The sequence below is a fragment of the Thamnophis elegans genome, chromosome 13 (genome assembly GCF_009769535.1).
Source record: "Thamnophis elegans isolate rThaEle1 chromosome 13, rThaEle1.pri, whole genome shotgun sequence".
In the NCBI taxonomy this organism is placed as follows: Eukaryota; Metazoa; Chordata; class Lepidosauria; order Squamata; family Colubridae; genus Thamnophis; species Thamnophis elegans.
Window position 1 is genome coordinate 5,940,163 of NC_045553.1, and position 26,920 is coordinate 5,967,082.

Consider the following 26,920-nt stretch of genomic DNA (forward strand, 5'->3'; position numbering starts at 1 on the left):
GGTATATATGAATGACATTTAAAATGGAGGGTTTTTTTATTATTATTGATTCTTCTTTTTATCAAAGTCTCTCTTTTTTTTTTTTAGTGTATTGTACCAGCGATATACTGTTAAGGTTTAAAATGAACTTCACATAGTTCTGTGTTTTGTTCTGTTTCAAATTGGCTATATATAAAAAGAGGGCCACTGCAAAATGCTCAAGGAAAAGAACTCAAAATCAAATTCTCCCAAGAAATGTACAGCCTTTACATTTAAAAAAAGGTTCGGAAATATACATACAAGCATGCTGGACAACTGTGCCCCCTCCCCAACCCCACCCCACCCCGTTTTTGCTCAAACTGTACTCATTCTGATTTCTGTATGATTTCTAAAATTAGAAATTAAAAAAAATAAAATAATTTCTTCACTCTGTAGGAAATCCAGGGCTTGTACATTTCAGGTTAATTCAGTAAAAAACCCACAAGTAAAATAATGCATATTTTAAAGGGAAATATACAGATTTTTTTTTTCACACTGAAGGTACATAAGATTTTTTTTCTTTTTCTTTTAAAATCTATTGCCATTCATTTATTTTGCACAAAAATGTATAAATATGTTAAACCAGTTTCTCTTAACTTAAAAAAATTAAATAAAAACAACATCAGATGAAAACTACTCCTTATTAACCCCCTTCCCAATATTTATGGATTTGGGGTTTTTTGTGTGTGTGTGTTTTAAATGTTTGCATTAGAATTGGATCTCTGGGGGTGGGGAGAGAGAGAGAGAGAGGGGTCACCCCTTAATTAAAAAAACAGCCCGTTAAAAAGAAGCCAACCCAACTATAATCCAAAATTCAGGCGAATCTTGGGAACAAATAACCCCAAAATGTTAAAAGATAACTTTACATAGTTTTCCTCACCAAGAATTTTTTTTTTTTGTATACAAGTTTACAATCTTCATCTTTTAATGCTCTTCAAAAGGCCTTGAGAATTTTCCTTTCCGATTAAGAAAAAATAGTAATGTAATATTTTTCTTTAAATCCATTTTACACTGTGTACATTAGATACAAATGGTTTTTCCATATATCTGAATTTCCCCACCCCACCCCTTCCTATACATTGCAAAACTCCTCCAGGTGGGCGGCCTGGAGCAGAGAATAATAAGAGCAAATCCATTTACAGGGTCATCTGACCTATCCTTTCCCACCATTCATGGGATTACTTTTTTTTAATAATTATAATAATTATAATAATAATAATTATAATAAATCTGATTTAAACATTACATCATCGTTTTCAAGAAAAATATTTAAATTCATAGAAATTTTCATTTTTTTTCTTTTCTTTTTCTTTTCATTTAACCAGAAGAAAAGAGATGGTTGGAAGAACTTCAAAAATGTGAAAGGGTCCTTTAAGGGTGGCCGTGACGACCAAAGTCCCGCCCTCTTTTCCCCCCTTCAAAGCAGCCTTGGCCTGTCACCGCTAGAAATGGGAACGCCCTCCCCCCATTTAGATGCCTCCAATCCGAGGAGTTATTCAAATCAGGGGTGGGCAGCTTTTAAAGACTTGTGGACTTCAACTCCCAGAATTCCTCAGTCGGCACGGGAGTGTGGAAGTCCACAAGGCTTCAAGTTGTCCCGGCTGAGGACTTCTGGGAGTTGAAGTCCGCCAACCTTCAAGTGGCTAAGTTTGGAGACCCCCTGATTCAAACAATTTCATGGCTTTAAGCTTTTTCTTTTTAAAAACAAACAAACAAACAAAATCAAATCTTGACGCCACATTTTAAATAAGTCAGGCTTATGCTTTTTCCCCCACCCAATGTTTTCTTTTAAGTTTCCATATTAATGTAATGAAGTAGGCTTTTTTTTTAAAAAAATTCTCTGAAATATCTCTTATTGAGGTTTTGGGAGGTGGGAGTGGAGAATATGGACATAACTGTTTCAAAAATTTGGGTGCATCTGAATGTGGATATGCAAGACTGGATGCTAGAGAGAGAGAGAGAGAAATAATCCACATTGATCAAACCGGAAGGTTTTTTAAAGAAGAGACTGGACAGCCATTGGTCCAGAATGGCACAGGGTCTCCTGCTTGAGCAGGGGGTTGGACTAGATGACCTCCAAGGTCCCTTCCAGCCCTTTTATTATTATTCTATTCTAAAGACCTCCCTAAACTTTCCTTTCAATGGTTATTCTGCCACCACCCCCTCTTTTGGGGGGCTGGGGGTTTCCACACTTGAAACAGCCAGTCCCTTCCAGTCATGTGGAACTACACCTCCCATGATTCCCAGCCCCTGCCCCACACGATCCCACTGCTAATGGCTCTGGGTGACGAGATGATGATTCCCCAAAAGCATCCGGATGCTATCAGATTGGAGAAGGCATGTTTTCGTGAGTTTTCCGTATTTTTCCCCCGGTCTTGGCTATTTTGCATGACATGTCATTAATCTGATTTACTTTTTTAAAAACATTCTCGGCAGGCCGCCTCCTTAACTCAGAGGGTCCACCCCTCAAAATGTTTTCTTTTTCTTTTTAAAAATATGTGACTCTTTTTGAGTTCTTCCTCAATGGCTCCTTTGAACTGTTTCCCTGCTCCATCCCGCCCTGCCCCGCCACACCCATTTCTAAGCTAAAAAGCGAGAGGTATGCCAAAATAAAAAATTAAAAAAAATAACCCCACTTCTCGGTGAGATGGGAATCAGATCGCGTCCTGTACCTGGTCCTCTATAATTTAATAGCCCCTATAAATAAATTAAAAATAAAACAATAAAAACCGGACAAACGTCAGCGTGTCTCCAGACCATTCGTATCTACATGGATTGGGGAGGTGGAGGGGGGGGCAAAAAACCCCCAACCCCGCATTCATTCATTCATCCCATTCTGCCAAGGAGTTCCAGGTACACCAAAAATAATAATAAAAAAAATCCCATATATATTTCTTCGACTAGTAGAATCGGTTCTTCCGTCGCAGTCCCGTGGATGCCATGGGGTTTTTTGTTGTTGTTGTTGTTGTTCAAGGAAAATGCCAGAAGTTTTGGGCCATTCAGACCGGTCTCACCGCAAGATCCGTGCACCGAAACAGAAAAAGAAAGGGAAAAGAAAAAAAAAGAACGGGGGAAAAAAAGAGAATGAAATGAAAGACGTATTGTCTTCACTGTGGTCCATAATTCTAGTCAAGGTGTTCAGCCAGCGAAATTTAACACTGCCTTCAAAAGTCGTAACACGCCTCCGGCTGCCCTGAAACTCTTGCAGGGGAAACGAGATTATCCCGTTTTGGTAGAACGGGACGGTCCTCCTGCTTTCTTGAGGAAATCGGGAGCACGGCTCCGGCTTCTTCTCCGCCTTCTTCAGACCGGGATCTGAACTCTTGCAGGCCAAGCGCGTCTTTCTTCCAGCGGAAAGAGAAAAGGTTTGGCTACGCCTCCGCTACTAGAGAATGTTCATGATGGCGTTGTAGAGCTGGGTGAGCACCACAAAATGAACAGGAAGGCAAGACCCACGATCCTGGGTCGCCGGATTACAGGTTAGCCATGACAATGCGTTATATTGTTCCAGGACGAACCTGCAGTGAGAGAGATGGGGAGAGGGAGAGAGAGAGAGAAGAGAAAAAGCAGGTCAGAAGAAAACTGATGGAGGGATATTCTCCGATCCAGAGATGAGAGATCCGTCTTTCAAGCGGAGGTGGCCTACTGCCGGTTTGCCCCTAAAAACAAAATTAGCCCCAAAGACTTCCCTTAATATTTTGCATGCAACCTCCAAAACAATAGAAGATAATATAGCAATAGCAGTTAGACTTATATACCGCTTCATAGGGCTTTCAGCCCTTTCTAAGCGGTTTACAGAGTCAGCATATTGCCCCCAACAACAATCCGGGTCCTCATTTTACCCACCTCGGAAGGATGGAAGGCTGAGTCAACCCTGAGCCGGTGAGATTTGAACAGCCGAACTGCAGAGCTGCAGTCAGCTGAAGTAGACTGCAGTGCTGCATTTAACCACTGCGCCACCTCGGCTCTTAAATATTATTTGTACGGTCCAGGTTTGAAATGTGGGGTCCAACGTTCCATTACCAAACTGAGTAAGATCATCAGTGCTAGAAGGGGGGAGGTTTGTGGAGAGGAGAAGGGGGAGGAAGGAGGAGGATGAAGAGGTGGTGGAGGAGGAGAACTGTGGGGTCCTTGGCGCTCTCTGAGCTTGGTTGTTTCCTTGCAGAAAGTAGGTAAGACCATCAGTGGTTGAAAGTAGGGAGGTTTCTGGAGAGGAGGAGGAGGAGGCAGAGGAGGAGGGGGAGGAGGGGAAAGGGGAGGAGGAGGAGGAGGAGGAGGAGGAGGAGGAGGAGGAAGAGGAGGAGGAGAGTAAGATCCTTGGTGCTCTTGATTGTTTCCTTGCAGGCGTTCCATTACCAAACTAGGTAAGACCATCTGAGCTAGATGGTGGCACCAAAGGCGTTGGTGCCTAGGCCTGGGAATGAAACATCTTCAAGGAAACAAACCTAACTCAGCGATTACCAAGGAAGGCCCTTCAAAGCAACCGAAAACACTTCCACAGTGGAAGCCCGGTCAAAGACCAATCCTTGCATTGTGACTGAAGCAGAACCAGGAGGCCAATTACCTGAGGACATCTGATGTGGTTTTGGAGTCCAAGGGGTGGGGAACTCTCTGGGAAGTCCGGGCAGGAAGGAGTTCGTCTGTTTGCGCTACGGAGATGTGATGGTGCAGTGAGGCCTGTCAGGAAGCGGAAGACAGGGGGTGTGTGATTGTGATGACACGGCACAGAGGCAACAAAGCCAGCTGAGAGTTCAAACTCCCCTTTAACGCTCCAAATTTCCCCCTCAAAGGCTCCCATATTCTTGGCAAGTTCCGGAGCAATACACACCCACACCCGAAGCAGCCTCTGGCTGCACCCAGTCCAGCAAAACACAGGAAGAGGGAAATGAATCCATGAAACAAGGGACAAACAAGGAACCCAGAAGGCACTGAGTTCACAAGAAAGGAAAGATGCAGTCGTGCAAACTCCAAACATCTGTACCGGCACAGCAAACCCTACCAATTCAGTGTTTGTTCCCGACAAACGCCCCTCCTTAAAGGGGCGTTTGGCTCCTTAAATCTCAGTCCCCGGGTGTGCCTTGTGAAGAGGGGAAGGGCGCTCTCCTCCCGAGTGGTCCAGTCAGTCTATACTGTTCTCACCTTCTCTCCACTCTCTGTGCTCTTGGATCAGGAGCGGGTGGTCCTTGCTCATCGCCGGAGCTCTATCCCTCGTGTTCACTGCTTAGCCTCTCCTGGTCATCCTGCCCCTCTTCCTCTCTCCCTACAAGTCGTCCCAATCCTGAAAGGCCCCGGCCTGCCTCGGCTGCTCCTCCCCACATTCCTCTGAAGCCAACAAAGCCACCCCCTCGATCTCTGTTGGCTCCACTTGTCTTTCTCCACAGATTCAGGCTCTGACGGGGGCATGACAGTGATTAAGCAACTCACATCCTTCTGTGACCCCCCTCCCCCCCCCGCAAACTAGGGAAGCCTGGTCCCCACTCTCTCCCCTCTGAGAAATAGCGAAACCAACCTTGAGAAAGAGGGGGCACTGGTTCTGAGCTTGAGGACAGGAGGACCAGAACCACTGAGGAAGGTTCTCGGCTTTGGCAGTGGAAACGAAGTAACCCAGGGCGAGGGGCTGCTGCTTCAGTTCTTCGGGGGCTTCCCGGGAAAGGAGACGCTCCCCTTGGCTCTGAAAAAAATCAAGGTGAGAAGGGCAATGCGGGTCAGTGCCTGGAGCATGCAGGTATCAACGGGGTCCCTTGTGACCAGATTGTAGTGGCCCACCAGTGGCCAGCAGCTTTCGCAGCAGATCTGGACAGTGAGGAGGTTGGGGAGGAACATGGGCCAGTTCTGGAGTCTGGGGAAGGCTCGGACGAGGGCTCTGCATCAGAGGCAGAGATGGGGCCAAGACCATCTGGCAGTTATCAGCTGCCTTCGGAGCTAGACAGCAATGAGGCAGAGGAACAGCTGGAGCCTGTTCCCAGTGTGCACATGCGCAGAGCTGCCAGAAGAACAGTTAAGAAATCAGGGTAGACTTGGGAGTAAACCCACAGGTGGACGGTGAAGGGCCCTCCGATAGGAAATAAAAGGGGAGGGAAAGGCGAGTGGGCTTTTGCAGGAAACAATTCATTCATTCGTTGTTTGTTTCAGGAGTGTGAAGATCTGTCTGTGAATCTCAGAGACTCTGTGCCCAGTCTTTCCTTGCACAGCACCGCATTTGAGAATGTTTACATGGCAGCTTTCCAAGCTAAATAAGATCTGTGGTCATAAATACTCCTTTGAAAGACTGTTTGCCAGGCCTTGGCTGAATGTGAATGAGAGAAATTTCACATTCGTTTAATGAAAGGGGTTTTGTTGGGACCAGAAATCTGCTTCGTGCTCTTTGGGGAAGCCGAGGTCAGAACACAGATTCTTATCCATCTTGAGACACCCTGTTCTGTAGACACTAGCAACTTCTCTTCGCTGTTGGGTTTAATAACATAGGGCAGGCAATTGCTCCCAAAATCTAGCAATAGCACTTGGACTTATATACCACTTCACAGTGCTTTACAGCCATCTCTAAGGTGGTTTACAGAGTCAGCCTCTTGCCCTCAACAATCTGGGTCCTCATTTTACCAACTTTGGAAGGGTGGAAAGTTGAGTCAACCTTGAGCTGGTAAGGATCGAACTGCCAAACTGTTGGCAGCCCCTTTGACCCAACTAGGCCAAAGGGGGAGGGGGGAGGGGAGGAGGAGGAAGAGAAGGAAGAACAGGTGAAGTCCTTGGTGCTCTCTGAGCTTGGTGGTTTTCTTGCAGAGGTTATTTCATCAAACTAGGGAACAGCATCGGTTCCTGCTTCGAGCACTGATGATGTTATCGAGCCGGGTAATGAAATGTGTGGAAGAAAACCACCAAGCTTCAAGAGAGCATCAAGAGCCCCACCTTGGACAAACTCTTGCAGAGATCTCCGCTTGATCCGATTTCTTTTCTTCCTGTGATCTGCCGTGACTCCTTTGAGAGCCCGGAGAGCATAAAAGGCAATGCTGCCTGAATAAAGCACACACAACAGCTGTGCCAAGGGAGCGCAACTCAACTGGAGCAATCAATTATAAAACCCAGGACGTTGGACGAAGTGAGGCCTTTCCTTTGACCCTGGGGGAAAAAGATCACACATTGCTGCTTTGCTCTGAAAACAAAATTACACCTCAATTACCAGTCTGGTGTTAATGGTTAAACTGGTGGCTCTGAAGGCATTTGCCAGAGAGAAAGAAAGAAAAAGAAAGAGAGAGGGGGGGGGAGGAGAGAGAAACATATGTGCTAGTCGTTCCCGACTCTAGGGGGCGCTGCTCATCTCCGTTTCAAAGCCAAAGAGCCAGCTCTGTCCAAAGACATCTCCATGGTCATATAGCCGGCATGACTCAATGCAGAAGGCACACGGAACGCTGTTCCCTTCCCACCAAGGGTGGTTCCTATTTTTCTACTTGCATTTTCTACTTGCTTTCGAACTGCTAGGTTGGCAGAAGCTGGGACAAGTCATGGGAGCTCACTCCGTTAGGCGGCACTAGGGATTTGAACCGCTGAACTGCTGACCTTTCTGATCGACAAATGCAGCGTCTTAGCCGCTGAGACACCGCGTCAAGAATGGTCAGGACTAAAAATGGAAATAACCAGGAGTCCCTTTGCAGGCAGTCCTTGATTTACAACGTGTGTTCATTTAGTGACTGTTCAAAGTTACAACGGTTCTGAAAAAAGGAACTTAGGACCATTTGCCATGCATTTAGGAGGAGCAATTAATTAATTAATTAATTTGTTTATATTTAAAGAAGAGTCTTGATCATGCTTGCTGATATCTTCTGCTCCCTTCCCCATAAAATATGGGGGGGGGGAGGGGGAAACCATCAGTTTTTCAGGAGCTGCAACTAGTGCGTATCTCTGAACATAAATGTGCCAGAGTCATCATCCTCTTTTAATGGCCCCACAATCCCTTGTGGGGTGGAATCTGGGCAACGGAATGGAGCTGAGTGTTTACTGGCCGGATGCTCTTCCCTGTCGCCAGGGCGGAGTTTTGTTCAGCAGATCTATTCTCATTGTGCCCGGAGAGAGAAATATCTGCCTCTACCTAGGATTGAACTCACAGCCTCCTGATTGTGAGACGAGAGCGCCACCTCTAGGCCACAGCACCACTCCACAAAGTGGCACAGGGAAATCCTGAGTACTTACCCGGCTGTGCTGAAAGGATGGTCCTACCCCAATTCCGGGAGAACCAGGGGACGGGACAGGGGAAGAGTTTGGGGAGGAGTGAAGGTTCCCAGTCATCAGGATGCCAATGTCATTGTCCATGTCATCCGGGAATGGGAGGTCAAACATGTCATCTTGAAGAGGAAAGAAAAGCAAAAGGAGACATCAGTATTATTAGCTTCTATGTGATTTTCTTTCTTTCTTTCTCTCTCTCTCTCTTTCCCTCCTTTCTGTCTCATCTGTTTCTCTCTCTTCCTATCTGTCCATCATTCCTATCATCTGTTCTCTCATTCTCCCAGTCTTTCTCCCCTCTGTCCATCTCTCCCCTCTGCTTTTCTTTCTCCCCTATCTCTCCATCTCTTCTGTCTCTTTCTCTCCTATCTATCTCTCCTATCTGTCTGCCTCATCTCTTTCTCTCTAGCCTATCTATCCATCTCACCTGTCTCTCTCAGGTGAGGGCAATTGCATGATGGGTGTCGGCACACCTGCTTTCGGCAACCGAGGGAAAAAAGGTTCGCCATCACTTCCCTTTGCAATACAATGCAATACAATAGCAGAGTTGGAAGGGACCTTGGAGGTCTTCTAGTCCAACCCCCTGCCTAGGCAGGAAACCCTATACCGTTTCAGACAAATGGCAAGACTTCCAGTGTTGGAGCATTCACAACTTCTGGAGGCAACTTCTGTTCCACTGATTAATTATTCTGTCAGGAAATTCCTCCTCAGTTCTAAGTTGCTTCTCTCCTTGATTAGTTTCCACCCATTGCTTCTTGTTCTACACTCAGGTGCTTTGGGGAATAGCTTGACTCCCTCTTCTTTGGGGCAACCCGTGAGATATTGGAAGACTGTCTCCCCTAGTCCTTCTTTTCATCTAACTAGACATACCCAGTTCCTGCAACCGTTCTTCATATATTTTAGTTTCCAGTCCCCTAATCATCTTGGTTGCTCTTCTCTGCACTCTTTCTAGAGTCTCCACATCTTTTCTACATCGTGGCAACCAAAACTGGATGCAGTATTCCAAATGTGGCCTTACCAAGGCCTTATAAAGTGGTATTAACACTTCACGTAATCTTGATTCTCTCCCTCTGTTTATGCAGCCTAGAACTGTGTTGGCTTTTTTGGCAGCTGCTGCACACGGCTGGCTCCTATTTAAATGGTTGTCCACTAGCACTCCAAGTTCCCTCTCACAGTTACTGCTATTGAGTAGTAACTGTACTATTCCATTCCAGCCAAATGGCTGTCCAATTCTCTCTAAAAACCTCCAGTGATGGAGCATTTTTACTCTTTTTTTAAATGGCTATTTCTAAGGTTCTTGTTTTCGTTCTCCCCTTCCAAAAGCAACAGCAGCCTGGAGATTTAGCCAAGGTTGTTCTTGTTTTTTAAGCTGCCATCTTATTTGTTCCATCTTTAGAAATTTTAACAACCGCTGCATCACCTCGGAGGTAGAAGCAAGAAAACTAATAGCTTTGAAGCTCTCTCTCTCTCTCTCTCTCTCCCCCCCTCTCCCCCCTCTCTCTTTTTAATAATTAAACACAGAAAAACGACTTGAGAAAATTAAATCTAACACCCTTTCGGAAAGCACAAGCCGCTGGACATTACTCCAATTAACGGGCAAAGCCCTAAGGGCCCAAGTTAATGCAGGTTAAAGATTTGTCAGCCCAGAGTTCAGGAGGGGGATTTGAGGTGGTGCACTTGGTGAGGCCCACTGAATTCCATCGAAAGATCAAAGGAAAAGGGAAGGAGGGAGGGAAGGAGGGAGAAAGGGGGCGGAAGCAACTGGACTTTTTTGTTTGTTTCTTTTGAAGACGTTTCGCTTCTCATCCAAGAAGTTTCTTCAGCTCTGACTGGATGGTGAGGAACGGAAGGATTTATACTCCTTGCAGGCAGCTGGTCCTTTGCATCCTTTTAGAGGGTCGTTGAGGCCACTTGGGAGGGTTTTTTTTAGGTTTTTTTTAAAATTTATTTTATTTTATCAATTTCATATATACATTCACAATTATATGATCTCATAACTGTTATTAATAATATGTATTTATAACAATTTTTCCCTACTGTTGACAATATACTTGAAGATTGCTTTTTTAACATCCCATAGATCCATCTTATCTTACAACGGTCCTACTTCTTCTTCCCTCCCTCCCTCTTTCCTTCCCTCATTTCTTCTCTCCTACTCCCCTTCCTTCCCTCCCTCCTTCCCCTTCCCTCCTTCTCTCCTTCCCTCCTTCCTTCCTTCCCTTTCTTTCTCCTTCTCTCCTTCCTTTCCCCCTTCCTTTCCTCCTTCCTTCCCCCCTTCCTTCTCTCCTACATTCCTTCCTTCCTTCCCTCCTTTCTTCTCTCCTTCTCTCCTTCCTTCCCTCCTTCCTTCCCTACACTTGGGAGGTTTTATCTGTGTCCTCAGGGTCACCCAAGTTCCTGGTTCCTGTAGTCTGCAAGTTTTCCTCTGGAAATCCATCCATTCAAAGGGCGTTCGTCCCAAATTGTATAGCTAAAGATCTGTAGAGATCCTGTCAAAGCTGAAGCAGCTTCTTGGATGAGAAGCGAAACGTCTTCGAAAGAAAAAATAAGGAAGTCCATCCTGAAAAAAAAGCACCTTTGGGACAACTGTGACCTGGAGGACGGAGAAACTCTACACACTTTTCACCCACAACTTAATCTTTCTTGTGTGTTGGAAAAGTTCTCCTCACTTCGGTGTTGTATCTCTCTTTAATGACCTGCTTACCCGTTACGTCTTGTCAGAATATAGAATCACAGGGCTGGAAGGGACCTTGGAGGTCTTCTAGTCCAACCCCCTGCTCCAGGGCAGAAGACTCTACACCGTCTCGGTCCAATGGCTGTCCAGCCTCTTCTTGAAAACCTCCAGGCATGGAGCACCCACAGCTTATCCCAAAGGTGCTTTTTTTCAAATGGCAACTAGACTTTCTTTTTCTTTTTTTTCTTTTGAAGACGTTTCGCTTCTCACCCAAGAAGCTTCTTCAGCTCTGTCCTACCTCTGGTGCTTTGGAGAATAAGTCAGTGGCCTCTTCTCGGTGACAGCCCCTCAAAAGTATTGTGAAGAAGATAACCGTATTTTTCGGACTATACGATGCGCCGGAGTATCAGACGCACCAAGATTTTAAAGAGGTAAATTTAAAACCAAAAAGTTTTTGCACTCTGCAGACCTCCCAAACCGTCTGCACACCTCATTTTGTGTGAAAAACAGAACATGCAGACAGTTTGAGAGGCCTGCAAAGTGCTCCTGGGGGCTGGGGGACACCAAAAATGAGCAAAAAATGCCCCATTTTTTGTGAAAACAGCCTTTAGGAGGCTTATAGAGTGTTCCAGGAAACAGGGGGGGGGGACGAGCAGAAAACAGCCTGTTTTTCACTCGTTTTTGCCCGCCGCAGCCTCCCAAACCCTCTGCAAGTCGATTTTTGCAAAGGGGGAGGGGTTTTGGGAGGCCACAAATGCTGTATTCAGTGTTTAAGACGCACCCAGATTTTCACCCCCTTTTGGTGGGGGGGAAAGGTGCGTCTTATACTCCAAAAAATACGGTAGCCATTCTATCGTTGAAGGTAGAGGTGGTGGGACTCAGCCAAGACTCATAGCTAAACTTTCTGATTTGCGCACTGAAGGGGAAATCCCTCCCCCCTTCCTCCCCAGCAGCAACTGACTTACCATTATTAGGGCTGAATCCATCTTCATTGGGATAATTTGCAGGAGCGACCTGGATGGTTGCCGAGGTTGGGAAAACCAGGATGTGAGTACAAGAGGCATCCTGGGGAGTGTTGAGTTGTGAAGACTGCAGATTAAGGGCAGTGCTCCGGCCGAAAACGGATCCCATGGTGACAGCATCTTTCGAGAGAAAGACAAGGAAGAGGAGGAGTCAGGCTGCAGGAAGGTGGCTTCAAACATACCACTATGAGAAGACCTCAGGAAAATGGTACTTCTAAGGACTTATATAAGGTCAAGATCCCACTCGCACATAGGCTAGTCGTTTCCGGCTCCAGGGGACGGTGCTCATCTCCGTTTCAAAGCCGAAGAGCCAGCGCTGCCCAAAGACGTCTCCGTGGTCATGTGGCCGGCATGACTAAACACTGAAGGCGCACAGAACGCTGTGACCTTCCCACCAAAGGTGGTCCCTCTTTTTCTACTCGCATTTTTTGTGCGCTTTCGAATTGCTAGGTTGGCAGAAGCTGGGACAAGTCATGGGAGCTCACTCCGTTACGTGGCGCTAGGATTTGAACCGCCGACCTTTCTGATCGACAAGCTCAGCGTCTTAGCCACTGAGCCACCGCGTCCCATATCTCCTTCATAGCAAGAGTAAAAAGAAACCAATTCAGATTGTTTTCCCATGGATTAAAAATGTGATTGTTCTATTTTTTAAGAAGCAAAGCAAGGATAACAACCTTTGCTGACATATTCCAGCTTGTTTTAAAACCTTTAATCCCACTTTACAGATTGGACTATCAATCAGAATAGAGCTGGAAGGGACCTCGGAGGTCTTCTAGTCCAGCCCCCTGCTCAAGAGGAGATCCCGTAACATTTCAGACATGTGGCTGTCCAGTATTTTCTTAAAATGACTATATAAATGCAATGCAATTGACAGCCTTTTCAGAGTACATCACATAAATATTATGCCACAATGTGGGGTTTTTTTGTGGGATCGACAAGCTCGGCGCCTTAGCCGCTGAGCCGCCACATCAGGGAGCCCATGCGTAATTACCTGGCATCACCACAAATGACCCCTGTGGTTCCATGGCCACCAAGCAGGCGCTGAGGATGGAGGGAGAATCTGCAGAGGAGATGCCACACATCAAACACACCTCCTTCAACTGCTTGCTGATGGTCTGCAGGGAACACTCTCCCAGCAGAATGCTCCAGTCTGAAAGACAGAGGGGGAGAGGGAAGAAATAGACGGCTGTCACCTAAAGAACTTTCTCCCACCCACAAGTCAAAGTAGAACCAGATTTTTAGCCCATCATTTTGGGGTGGGGGGGAATGGGTGGGGGAGAACACCTATCCTGGAGGACCATATCTGACTGGGTTCCATGTTATCAGTTACAGTTTTATAAGCGCATCTTGTTTTCGGTCAACACTGAAGCTTGGCCTGACTTGGAGGCTTTAGAGTTGTTGAGGGATTGGGGGGAGGGAGGGATAGAGATAGATGGGGTTTTGTAGCCAAAACAAAATAGTTTCCCTTGAGAACCAAGGACATTCCCTACAGGTGGCTGGAAAGAGGAGTGAAGTTTCCAAGCAATCGGATGGCTCCTTGATTGGACCATGTGACTGACTGCCTGGGGAAAGGGTGGGAAAAACATTCACTTTTAATTAGGTGAAAACAACGGGAAACTTTAGAGTCGTTTTTCACCCGTCTGTGCCAATAGGATGATGTGTCCAATGAACCTGTTCTTTGAGGAACCTGCTTGCCTCTGAGTTCTGTTTGCTACGGACTTATTACTTGGAAACCCGGCAGTTTCCCCTTAGCATCACTTTCACCATCCTCCTGTCTTAAGAATTTATCCCAAAGGTGCTTTTTCAAAAGACAACTTTTGGTTCCACTCTCCCCACCCACCCTCGCCCCCAAAGATTGGTGAACACTGATGAAGGTGATCCAGGGCTGTTCTCTCCCAGGATTGTTATTCCAATATAAGTTAAAGGTAAAGGTTTCACACACATGTGCTAGTCGTTCCTGACTCTAGGGAGCTCTGCTCATCTCCGTTTCAAAGCCGGAGAGCCAGCGCTGTCCGAAGACGTCTCTGTGGTCATGTGGCTGGCAGGATTCAATGCCAAAGGTGCACGGAATGTTGTTCCCTTCCCACCAAAGGTGGTTCCTATTTTTCTACTTGCATTTTTTACATCCTTTCGAACTGCTAGGTTGGCAGAAGCTGGGACAAGTAACAGGAGCTCATTCCGTTATGCGGCACTAGGGATTTGAACCGCCGAACTGCCGACCTTTCGATCGACAAGCTCAGCATCTTAGCCACTGAGCCACTACATCAAATAAAATAACTTACCAAGAATCAAATGCCTAGTATGAACGTGGAGACCCTCAGACTCCCACACCCTTGTACCCCTGCCCCCCCATCCCCAAGTCCAGCCAAATGTATTTTGGGGGACCTTATGACCTCCCAACAGAATGCAATCGATGTTCAGGGCTTCGGGGCAAGCCCCGCCTAAATTAGGGCTTTTATACGTTTTCAATTTAATGTTGGCATTTGTACCTGCGCATAAAACTTTTAACAATTGATGAATAAATAAATAGCAAACCGTTTTGACAGTGCCTCTCAAGTTCCTATTTCGACCAACTGGGAAAGGAGGCACGATGGCGCAGTGGTTACAAGGCAGTATTCGAGGCTAATTCTGCTGACTGCCAACAGTTCGACCCTTGCCAGCTCAAGGTTGACTCAGCCTTCCATCCTTCCAAGGTTGGAAGGACCCAGAATGTGGGGGGCAATAAGCTGACTCCGTAAAACTGCTTAGAGAGGGCTGTAAAACACCGTGAAGAGGTATATAAGTCTAAGGGCTATAGCTAAAGGCCTTATAGTAGCCCAGGTACCTTTCAGTTCCCCGTGGCCAAGCCGGCCAAGGCGCCCAATCACGACTCTCCAGGGAAGGGACGTCATCTGGATGATCCCGATGCACCATTCCCATAGCTTCTGCAAGCCAATTTTACGTGCCGACACCTTGCACCTCCGTGATCTGCAGGGAAGAGAGAGTAGTAAGAGCTGTAAGCAGGCCTTGTTTTCTTTTGTTTTCCCTTTTACGACCTGTAATTCCTTTATTCCGGGTAGAGTCAAGGCAACTGAGGGGAGCTGAGTACTTTACTGCCCTTCCTGACACCTACAGGGAGCTCGCAACAGATATTTTCTTATTGCGCCCTGGTAGAGATACATCTGTTTGGAGATGAGCATTTACTGGCCAGATGCCCTTCCTGATGCCTACACAGAGTTCATAGCAAATATTTTCCCTTTGCACCCTGATAGAGAATCATTTATTTGGAGATGAGCATTTACTGGCCCGATGCCCTTCCTGATGCCTATGCAGAGTTCGCAGCAGATTATCTTCTCTTGACATCCTGATAGAGAAACATCTATCGCCGACCAGGAAGTCCAGCAGGATTGTCTGCTCTAAAGTTTGCAGCTGTTTGGTTGGTTGGTTTGTTTTTTTAAGCCTACCTGTTTGGCAAATCAATGTTGACAATGCAGGTTTCCAACAAGTCCCCGTGCAGGTCAGTGCAAGAGGCTAGAAGCCAACGCTGATCATGAGAGAGACAATAGCCCACAAAGAGCACGTTATACTTCTGGCTGGCTTCGCCAAAGGTCTCCCCGAGCTCCGTCTGTTTGTCTTTGATAGGTGCCAGGATAAATGGAGGGGAGTACAGCTGAATGGGACTTGGCCGCTACAAAAAAAACACAAAAAACATTAAATTGTTAAATTAGTAACACGGTTTCCCAAATGCCTGGGAAAGGGTACTTGAGTGTCTTACAAAATGATAACAGAGTTGGGACCGTCCAGCTTTGCCTGTTCTGACTGAGGTTGCCGAGAGCCTGAAGCAAACTCCTGGTCCCGACAAAAACCCCTTTTATTAACTGACTGTGAATTCTGCTCATTCACATCCAGCAAAGTCTTTCAAGGGAAGATTTATAGTCACAGACCTTATCTGCCTTGGAGAGCTGCCAGGCCGAGATCTGCAAAACGTGGCCAGGAATCTCGGAGAGTCAGGAACCAATGAAGCGAACTAATTGTCTCCTGCAAACTCCACTCTCCTTTCACTCCTCTTTTATTTCCTCTGGGAAGAGCCATTCATCGTCCACCCAAGTTGACCCCAGTTCTTTAGCTCATCCCTTCGTCTGGCAACTCTGCGGATGCGCACACTGGGAACAGGCTCCAGCTGTTCTTCTGCCTCACTGATGTCTGACCCTGAAGGCAGCTGATAACTGGCATACGGCTCCGCTTCCCCCCCACCTCTCCCTCCGACACAGGACCCTCATCAGAGCCTTCCCCAGACTCCAGGACTGGCCCATCTTCCTTCCCCAACCTCCTCACTGTCTGAATCTGTTGCCAGCTCCACAGGCCGCTGGCAGGCCATAACATTGCCAAAGGATGCCATTCTTCAGAGGCAGCGCTGCTACTTTTGGTTTGAGAGGAAAAGGAGAAAAGCAGGGCCCAGAGAGGCTTTGCTGGGCTCTGGCACTCACCTCTGAGTTCTTGAGCGTCATCTCAATGCTGGCAGCTGGTCCGAAACCGGTCAGAGACTTGATGTGAATCTGGGTGGGTAGCGGTCGCCTGCACTGACAATAGACAGAGAATGCCAGGGACTTCAAGTGCTGGATATAAAAGATCTGCTCGTCCTTCATGGTCTGCAGCATATATTGGCAAGGCACAATCTAAAGGAAAGAACAAAGCCGGGATTAGTCAACAGCCACAGCGCTTAGATTTATATACCGCTTCACAACCCTCTCTAAGCAGTTTACAGAGTCAGCCTCTTGCCCCTAACAATCTGCGTCCTCATTTTACCAATCTCGGAAAGATGGAAGGCTGAGTCAACCTTGAGCCGGTGAGGATCGAACTGCTGGCAGCTGGCAGAGTTAGACTGCAATATTGCTTTCTAACCATTGTGCCACCATGGCTCTTAATAGCAGTAGCCCTTAGACTTGAATACTGCCTCACAGTGCTTTAACGGCCGGTTTACAGAGTCAGCCTCTTGCCCCCAAACAATCTGAGTCCTCGTTTTATTGACCGGTAAGGATCAAACTGCTGGCAGTGGGCAGAGTCAGCCTGCCAGTCTGCGTTCTAACCACTGTGCACCATGGATGGATGGATGGAAGGAAAACAGCAATAGAGCTTAAGACTTATATACTGCTTCACTGTGCTTTATGGCCCTCTCTGAGCAGTTTACAGAGTCGGCCTCTTGCAAACGCCAACCATCTCATATTTATGACGGTTGCAGCGTCCCCGGGGTTATATACGTGATCCCCTTTTATGATCTTCTGACAAGCACAAGTCAACGGGGAAGCCAGAGCCACTTCACAGCTGGGTCACTAACTGTTGTGGCCCAGCAGGAGCCGTTGGAGCTGCCACCCGACTCCGACAGTGAGGGGTCCTATGAGTCGGCTCTGGAGGATGTGGAGGACCCTGGACAGGGTTCCAACTCCGAGCAGGGCGCAGAGAGGCTGGTTGGCCACCAGGAGGTGCCTGAGCCTTGGACCAGTGGGGAGGAGACAAGGGAGAGTCAGCTGGAAGCCAGGAGTGAGTTGTTCCTGGATGCACGCCATCGAAGAGCTAATAGGCGTCAGGAACAATTACGCAATTACAGGAGGTGATTGTACTCAGCTGGTGGTCATTAGGCTCCTCTCCAGACTATAAAAAGCTATCTGTGCACACGCCCCTCTTTGCAGAAGTCAATGCAGTATTGAATGTCGGAGGACATTACTGTGAGCTTGGCAGGCTGGATTGCTGCCAAGCCTTATCTGTGTTTATTGCTGCCTGAGTTTGTCTGAGTTGCTGCCAAGGTCCTTATCTGTTTGTTCTGCTTGGCTTTCAGCCACCGAGGTTTTGGTTTCTTGCTATTAAAGTACATTCCAGTTAAGCTTGTCTCGGCAGTCGTTACTGGACGGAGGAGGGGGTCAGAACACCAACTTATCAACGGTAACATCTTCAGTAGCAGCGCACATTCTCCTTCCACCCAACTCAAAGGACTTCTTCTGCCTCTTTGAGGGAAAACCCACCTGAAGAATGAAAGAGCTCCTCATGTTTTCAGGGAGGTTGTCCAACATTTCGGTGTAACAGCGCATCAAGCTCAAAAGCCAGAAACTGGCCGAAGAAGATTCCTCTTCCGTGGTGTAGGTGAAGGGATCCACCATATAGATGACCACAGCCGGTGGGTAGGCATGGCTATCCGCAGACTCAGGTTCCGTGGGGATTCCTATCCTCTCCCTCTCTGCAGAGCTACAAAACAAAACCAAGCAAAAACAGCGATTTATGTCAAGTGCGAGAAACCCAGGCAGTTCAAATGAAATGTAAAGGTTCGTTGCGAGCTTAAGGAGTCTACAAGAATCTGAGCTACTAACGGTCAAAGCAAATTAGTGGGAGGCAAGAGTCAGCGGAGCTCAAGGTCTCTTGTTGGGCGCAAAGGGACTCGAGACTGATGACGCATTTGAGCCCCTCCCTCAGTATTATGGTGACATGACAGCAGTCTTCCAATATTTAAGGGGCTGCCACAAAGAAGAGAGGGTCAACCTATTCTCCAAAGCACCAGAAGGTGACAAGAAGGAATGGATGGAAACTAATCAAGGAGAGAAGCAATTTCTTGACAGTGAGAACAATTAATCGATGGAATGACTTGCATCCATGAAGTTGTAGGCGTTCCAACACTGGAGGTTTTCAAGGGGAGACTGGGCAGCCATTTGTCTGAAATGCTACAGGGTTTCCTGACTAAGCAGGGGGTTGGACTAGAGGACCTCCAAGGTCTCTCCCATCTCTGTTATTCTCTTTTTATGTCATCTGATACAATTCAAAAGTTCATCGTGGTTGTTTTTTTTTTATTAAGTTACAACTCATGTGCTTAAAGTTTCCTCTGCTGGTAGCTTTCATTATCTTAAAAAAGATAATTTTAAATATCTTTAAAAAGATCCTTTTTCCCCTGGGTTCTCACAGGACCAGATATGGGAAATACCCAAGTCCAGGACATGTTATGGAGTTGCTGACAGATTGGGACCACAGATCGCTCCCTTGTCGCTCTCTCCATAACCCAAAATGTCTACTTTTTTTGAGCCTTCCTTTTATTTATCATGCGAATCCAAGGGGAAAAAAAATGTATCTCCTTTAAGCAATGGTTGAGCAACCTGTGCCAGATCCAAAGCTTCCCTGTTCATTTTGGATCCAAATACTTACCATATTTCAAGGGTTGACCATCACAATGGGAAGAGGTGGCCATGGGACAACCGAGCTTTATTTCAAAAAGATATATATCATTAAAAACGCATCACCTGAGTATGAAGTATTATTTTGGCATATCCCTAAGCCTGTATGGAAAAGAGGGCACAGGCTACTACTCAGCACAAAGATTAAGCACCATTGCTGAAATTAATAAACTTGTGACTCTGTATTATAGAATTATCCGGTAATTAACTCTAACCAGTGCCAGTAACCAATTTTTGCTGTTACAGTTACAAGACCAGCAGGGGGCAGTATGCGGCTGAATATTATTATTTTTTCCTGATGGAGACTCATCACAATACCTCCAGTTTTATGTCTCTGGGGTTCAAACACTCTACCAAAAACTAATTTCATGGACCGTTACATTTTAGGTGACTGTACAGTCCTTAGCTTAGAATTGACCTCAATTTTCCTGGTTGCTAAGTGAGTTTTGCTCCTGTTTTGCGGCCTTCTTGCCGTGGTTGTTAAGCGGATCGCTCAGTTAAGCGAACCGCATGGTCATTAAGCAAATCTGGCTTCCCCTGTTGACTTTGCTTGTTAGAAGCCGGCTGGGAAGGCTACAAACAGTGACCCTGGGACACTGCAAGCATCATAGGTACATGCCAGTTGCCAAGAGCCCGAATTTTGATCACGTGACCATGGGGATGGTTGCCAAGGGTCGTTCATCATGAAAACCGGTCATAAGTCACCTTTTTTTGCATTTTAATTTCGAGTGTCACTAAACAAATGGTTGTAAGTCAAGGACTCCAGCGTCTAGAGCAGTGTTTCTCAACCTTGGTGACTTTAAGTCCTGTGGACTTCAACTCCCAGAATTCCCCAGCCAGCTAAGTCCACAGGACTTAAAGTCACCAAGGTTGAGAAACACTGGTCCAGAGGTTTAGGAGCTGTCCAAATCCTGATCTCAGCAGTATTTCAGGAAAGTCCCCAAGGGACTTTTTTCAAAAGGCGATTGGACTGTTTTTCACACTTAACGACCATTGCAGCATCCCCATAATCACGTGGTCAAAATTTGGACTCTTGGGATTGATATATGCAAAACTATAAGGGTTTAGCACGGTTAAACGGAGTAGAACGGTGTAATGGAATGATGTTGTATGTATGATTTCAATATATAGAATGTTCTGTTTAAATTGTGGGAATAATAACTGGAGTTGAAGCATTGATGCAAAATGATGTTGCATGTATGGATTCAATATTTAGAATGTTTTGTTTAAAATCAAGGAATAATAATTATAGTTGAAAAATTGACATATAACAAAAATGTACTTATGAACAATTTGTGATTCGATACGTAATTGTAAGTGGCGACCATGGAAAGGACGCAAAAAATCTTGTAACCAAATGACATGAAATGAAAGGGAAGAAGGTTGTACGTGTTTTATGTTTTTGTTTGTTTAAAAATTTAAAAATCTTTATAAAAAAATTTTTTGGGGGGACTCTTGTCAACTGGCATGTACTTATCACAGTTGCGCTATCCAAGGGGGTCATGTAATCGTGGCAAAGTCCCAATGCTTATGAAGATGGTCATGTAGAAGAAAAAGACAGGATAAACACACTTCAACCTAAGAGAGGGTCATTTTTGGCCCACCAGCGGTCAGCAGATTCAGACAGTGAGGAGGTTGGGGAGGAACATGGGCCAGTCTTGGAGTCTGGGGAAGGCTCTGATGAGGGCTCTGTGTTAAAGGCAGAGAGGGGGCCAGAGCCATATGCCAGTTATCAGCTGCCTTCGGAGTCAGACATCAGTGAGGCAGAAGAGCAGCTGGAGCCTGTTCCCAGTGTGCGCATGTGCAGAGTTGCCAGACGGAAGGAAGAGCTAAACAACAAGGTCGACTTGGGAATAAAGCCACAGGTCGATGGTGAATGGCCCCTCCCAGAGGAAATAAAAGAGGAGCGAAAGGGGAGTGGAGTTTGCAGGAGACAATTAGTTCATTCCTGCATTCTTGCCAAGTATTGCGGCGTCTGAAAGATCTCGGCCTGGCCACTCTCCAAGCCTGATAAAGGTTGGTAATTGTGGACTATCCTGAAAGACTGTGGGAGAGGAAAGACTTTGCTGGAGAGGAATTCACTGTCAATTAAATAAAAGGGGCTTATTGGGAAGAGGACTCGGCTTCGTGCTGCTGGGGAAGCCTAGGTCAGAACAGGGCCCAAACTCAGAAAGGTCGCTTAGGGTACCAAAGGTGCAGGTGCAGAGGTGCAGAGACAAAGGATGACCTTGGCTTTCTAGAAAGAATGTTGTTATGGCTTCATAGCATCTAACTCCATACAATCCCATTTTCCCACAATAGAAAATGCATAGTGGAATAACAGAAAGTGTGGCAGGCCAAAGATCCAAAAGAAAAGATGTAGACTTACTTGTCCTGCCCTTCTTGGGGTTGCTGCGATGAGATCTGCCCAGCCTCTGCATCTCCTCCTGGGACTGTGCTTCCTTGGGGTCTCTCCGAGGGAACTGCCCCGGACGTTGGGTTTTGACCTTGAGGTAGGCCTCCACTGAACCCTGAAGAGGAGGTAGTACTTGTCTGGCTAATACTGGAGGAGGAAGAGGAGGAGGAGGAGGCCAGGAGCTGGGGCACGGAAGAGCCTGGGGCTGTACTGGTGCCCAACGGGAGACCAGTGGTCCCATTAGCTGAGGAGCTGAAAGATGTGCCAGCCGAGGGAGCCGTCAGCCCAAGACAGGCCGAGTTGGAGGAAACGGATCCTGCGTTCCCAGATATGGTTTGTTCCGCATTGGATGATGATGGAGGCTGGTGTTTCGGTGGCGTCAGCAGACTGCTATCGAGTTGCAAAGTAGCTAAGTAAGGTGCTGAAAGGACAAAGGGGAAGGGTAAAGGATGTAAAAGAAGACTTCCCGCTGAAGCACGCCGGACAATCCATTATTTTCAAAAGAGGGTGTAGAAAGGGAATGTTTGGGTACCGCATTTTTCGGAGTACAAGATGCACCAAAGTTTTGAAGAGGCAAATTTAAAAAAAAAAAAAATTTGCACTCTGCAAACCTCCCAAAAACGGCCCGTTTTTCACGAAAACTGGGCTGTTTTTTTTAAAAAAAGGGCATCAATAGCCTCCTAACGGGGAATGGGGGGCAAAATTGAGCAAAAAAAAGGCTCATTTTTTGCTCATTTCTGCCCCCCCAGCCCTCAGGAGCACTCTGAAAGCCTCCTAAAGGCTATGGATGGCCATTTTGGTGAAGGGGGCGGGGTTTTGGGAGGCCAAAAATGCTGTATTCAATGTATAAGATGCACCCAGATTTTCAGCCTCTTTTTTGAGGGGGAAAAGGTGCGTCTTATACTCTGAAGAATACGGTAATTATATGACTATATATTTATATCATTAATATTATTGTGATGCATATAACAACAAATATGTGGATTATGATTGTTCAAATAATTGTACCGAGATCGCACATTGCTTGATGGAAATGGAAAGTAATATAAACAAAACAAAACATGGGAAAAAATATTTAATAATGAAATAAAACAAGCTGAAGGAATAAGCGAACCAATGAAGGAGCAACTGAATCCTGCTGCTCGCCCATCTTACCTAGGTGGTGACGACAAACTTGGGCATAAAGTTTGAGCCTGGAATGATTGTCACAGTCTTCATTGCCCCAGGGTGGGTTGAACCAGTCGCTCACAAGCTCGTCTGCTAGCTTCTGGGCCACCGTCTTCCCCACACGCATGATCCCATCATGCAACACTTTAGAGATTGGTTTGTGTTGACCAAGCCGACACATCTAACGGCACAAGGAGGAAAACAGGCATGTCAGAGGCGGGGGTGGCTGTACAACAGAGCAATTAGCCAACTGTGCACCCCATGGACTGAGTATAAAAACACAATTCTTTCTTTCCCTCTGGCAATGGACGATGCATTGCTTACCTGCAGAAAGAAAGAAAGAAAGAAAGAAAGAAAGAAAGAAAGAAAGAAAGAAAGAAAGAAAGAAAGAAAGAGAGAGAGAGAGAGAGAGACAGAGAGAGACAGAGACAGAGACAGAGCGAAAGAAAGAAAGAAAGAAAGAAAGAAAGAAAGAAAGAAAGAAAGAAAGAAAGAAAGAAAGAAAGAAAATAAGGTTAGCTAAAATCTTAACAAATACCTCCCCAACATGTTGGAAATGCGAATCCATACACGGAACATATTACCATTTATGGTGGACCTGTGAGGAGGCTAAAAATGTTTGGAAAAGGATAAAAAATTGGCTGGAGGCAATAACAGGGGTTAAAATAGAATGGAAACCTGAAGTTTTTTTATTAAGAATGATGTCTGCGAAATACAAAAAATAAATCCAGTATTTAATACTACATATAATTACAGCGGCAAGGATTGCTTTTGCCCAGAAATGGAAAAACAAATTAACTCCAAGCGAAGATGAAATAATAAGAAAGGTTATGGATTGTGCTGAAATGGACAAACTAACTAAAGAAATCCAGGGAAAAGAAGAATCAGAATTCTACCAGATATGGGATAAATGGTATAGGTGGATGGAGGAAAGAAACACGAATCAATGAAGGAATATAACAAAACTCAAAAATAATAGTTATGAGTAAAATAAGAGGGTTAAGAATGATGAAATCCAAATGAAATACAATAGAAGCGGGAATAATATAAGATGAGCGGTATCGATTGATAATTGCTATTAGAAAGAACAGGAAGCTCCTGTTCGTATTGTATTGTGTAAATGTGGTGTACGTCTAGGTTTTGTGTCTGTGTATTTTACATGTGTGTTAATTTAAAAAAAAAGAAATTTCCTATGATTTCCTGCCTGAAGATTCAGTGGGAGAAGGCAGGTTAAAGGCACACCAAATGAGTCAGCATGTAACAGCAAAGCCTTCCCTCTGTAGTTAAACTTTTTGCAATGGCAGAAATATTTGGGGAGGGAAGAGGGGAAGGAAGGGAGGGAGAGAGAGAAGGAAGGTAAGAAAAAGAGGAAGGGAAGGAAAGAAGGGAAAAAGCTGAGGAAAGAGAGAAGGAAGGAGAGATGGAGGAGGAAGGAAGGAAGAAAAGAAAGGAAAGAGAGAGGGAAGGGAGGAAGAGATGGAGGAGGAAGGGAGAAAGGAAAGGAAGGAAGGAGGAAGGAAGGAGGAAGGGTAAGAAAAGGGGGAAGAAAAGGAAGGAAGGAAGGGAGGGGGGAAGGAAAAAAGCTAAGAAAAGAGAGAAGGAAGAAATTGGAGATGGAGGAGGGAGGAAGGAAGAAATGAAGAAAGGGAGGGAGCTGAGAGGGAGGGAAGGAAGGGAAGAAAAGGAGAAAGGGAAGGAAGGAAGGAAGGAAGGAAGGAAGGAAGGAAGGAAGGAAGGAAAAAAGCTAAGAAAAGAAGGAGGAAGGGAAGGAAGGAAAAAAGCTAAGAAAACAGAGAAGGAACGAAGGAATTGGAGATGGAGGAGGAAGGAAGGAAAAAAGGGAGGGAGGTGGGAGGGAAGGAAGGAAGGGAAGAAACATGGAGGAAAGAAGGAAATTAACTAAGAAATGAGAGAAGGAAGGAAGGAATTGGAGATGGAGAAGGAAGGAAGGAATGAAGAAAGGGAGAGAGGGGGGAGGGGGGGAGGGAAGGGAGGGAGGGAGGGAGGGAGGAAGGAAGGAAGGAAGGAAGGAAGGGGAGGAGAGGGTCACCCACCTCATACACGGCGCTTAAGTCCCTGAAGAAAGTTTTGGCTCCGTCAAGCAAGGCCTCGTTTTCTGGACACACCACAATGTAGGCGACATCACGGTGCCCCCCGTAAGGATCCAGGAGCAGCCTCTCCCAGAACGGCAGGGAGAATGGGGAGATTGTCAGGAAGTCCTTGTCGTAGCCAACCAACAAGGTGGGTATCGGAAGAGGCTCCGGAGACTCTTCGGAACCTAAAGATCAAAAGGGACAGTGAGATACACCAAGAAGCTGGGAAAACCGGCAGCGGGAAGTACTCGACTTACGACCTTAGGACTAACTTTGCAACTTTAATAAGATTTGGATGCCGCCCACTCCCTAGGGACTCTGGGCGGCTCACAACAAAAGTAAAGACATAAAAATATTAAAAATACAATTATTTAAAATAAGATATCATCCATTCAATCACGTGGGGCTGGATTTCCATCAACAGCCCCAGGCCTGCCAGAACAGCCAGGTCTTGGTCGCCTTACGGACCAACACTTCTGTTGCTAAGCGAGACAGGTGTTGAGTTTTACGGCCTTTCTTGCTGCCGCTGTCAAGTGATTCACCGCCATTGTTACGTTAGCAATGCGGTTGTTAAGTGAATCTGGCTTCCCCCATGGAGTTGGCAGTCGCCAAAAGGGGGTCGACCACGTCATCTCCAGGACTCTGCAACTGTCCTGGCAACATGAACCAGTTGCTAAGCGCCTGGATTTTGATCATGTGACCGCAGAGATGCTGCCGTGGTCGTTAAAAGTGGGGGGGGGGAAACGGCTGTGAGTCACTTTTTCGGTGCGGTTGTAACTCTGAACGGTCACTAAATGGACCGCTGTAAGTCGAAGATTACCTGTATTGCAGTTCACACAGCCAACCCTGTCCAAACCCACTTTTTGCCCAGTTACGCTGTGCAAAGGAAACTTGGATAGAGTTAGAAGAGCCATGGTGGCTCAGTGGTTAGAATGCAGCCTTGCAAGCCCACTGCCAAGAGTTCGATTCTGACCGGCCCAAGGCTGACTCAGCCTTCCATCCTTCTGAGGTCAGTAAAAGGAGGACCCAGATTTTTGGGTAAAGATGCTGACTCTATAAACTGCTTAGAGAGGGCTGTATATAAGCAGTATGTAAATGCTATTGCTATCTTTCTTTCTTCCTTCCTTCCCTCTTTTCTTAGTTTTTTCCTTCCTTCCCTTCCCCTTTTTTCTTATCTTCCTTCCTTCTTCCCTCCCTCCCATATTGCAAACGTATTTCCTTCCTTCTTTCTTTTCTTATTTCCTTAATTTACAAATTGCAAAATTCCTTCCTTTTTTCTTTTTCTTCCTTCCTTCCTTCCTTCCTTCCTTCCTTCCTTCCTTCCTTCCTTCCTTCCTTCCTTCCTTCCTTCCTTCCTTCCTTCCCAGTGGTTAGAATGCAGCCTTGCAGGATAGCTGTGCTCACTGCCAGGAGTTTGCTCCTGACCAGCTCAAAGCTGACTCAGCCTTCCGTCCTTCTGAGGTCAATAAAATGAGGACCCGGATTTCTGGAGAAAGATGCTGACTCTATAAACTGCTTAGAGAGGGCTGTATACAAGCAGTATGTAAGTGCTAATGCTATCTTCCTTCCTTCCCTCCATCCCTACCTCCCTTCACAGTGGCTAGAATGCAGCCTTGCAGGCTAGCTCTGCCCACTGCCAGGAGTTCGGTCCTGACCAGCTCAAGGCTGACTCAGCCTTCCGTCCTTCTGAGGTCAGTAAAAGGAGGACCCAGATTGTTGCAGGCAAGAGGCTGACTCTGTAAACCGCTCAGAGAGGTCCTTAAAGCACTATTGAAGGGGTATTGTGTAAGTCTAAGTTTCGTGGCTATAAACTCCTTTTCTTTGGCCAACTCTACCGTAGGTTCCCCGTCCTGCCATTTTATGGAACTGCTGCCAGGTGAGGGGTCCTTGGACATGCTGGATGTTCTCCCAGGTCCTGCCAGTCCTCTTCTTCTGAATGGCATCTTGCAGGAAAGGCTGGAGGGAGAGAAGCATGCGCACCACGTCTTGGGAGGAAAGCATGCTGATGTCCAGGACTGGGGAAAAACACACAGCACAAAACGTGTCACGAACGGTGAATATGAATAAATAAATAAATGTGTGTGTGTGTGTGTACATACATATATACATACATATATATACACACACACACATATCATCTTCATTAATAG

The 26,920-nt window shown here is 46.2% G+C and overlaps 1 protein-coding gene across 1 annotated transcript in view; it reads right to left on the reverse strand.

Moving 5' to 3' along the window:
- Window positions 1-2,130: 2,130 nt before the first annotated feature.
- Window positions 2,131-26,920, reverse strand: part of MED13L (mediator complex subunit 13L) — a 185,292-nt gene continuing 160,502 nt past the window's right edge. The window contains 14 exon segments of the mRNA XM_032229147.1: window positions 2,131-3,536; window positions 4,583-4,695; window positions 5,528-5,689; window positions 8,200-8,351; window positions 11,869-12,045; window positions 12,917-13,075; window positions 14,750-14,892; window positions 15,369-15,592; window positions 16,392-16,580; window positions 17,922-18,141; window positions 21,484-21,931; window positions 22,666-22,858; window positions 24,732-24,955; window positions 26,606-26,785. Coding sequence (XP_032085038.1) covers window positions 3,404-3,536; window positions 4,583-4,695; window positions 5,528-5,689; window positions 8,200-8,351; window positions 11,869-12,045; window positions 12,917-13,075; window positions 14,750-14,892; window positions 15,369-15,592; window positions 16,392-16,580; window positions 17,922-18,141; window positions 21,484-21,931; window positions 22,666-22,858; window positions 24,732-24,955; window positions 26,606-26,785 — 2,717 coding nt within the window. The 3' untranslated portion in view covers window positions 2,131-3,403.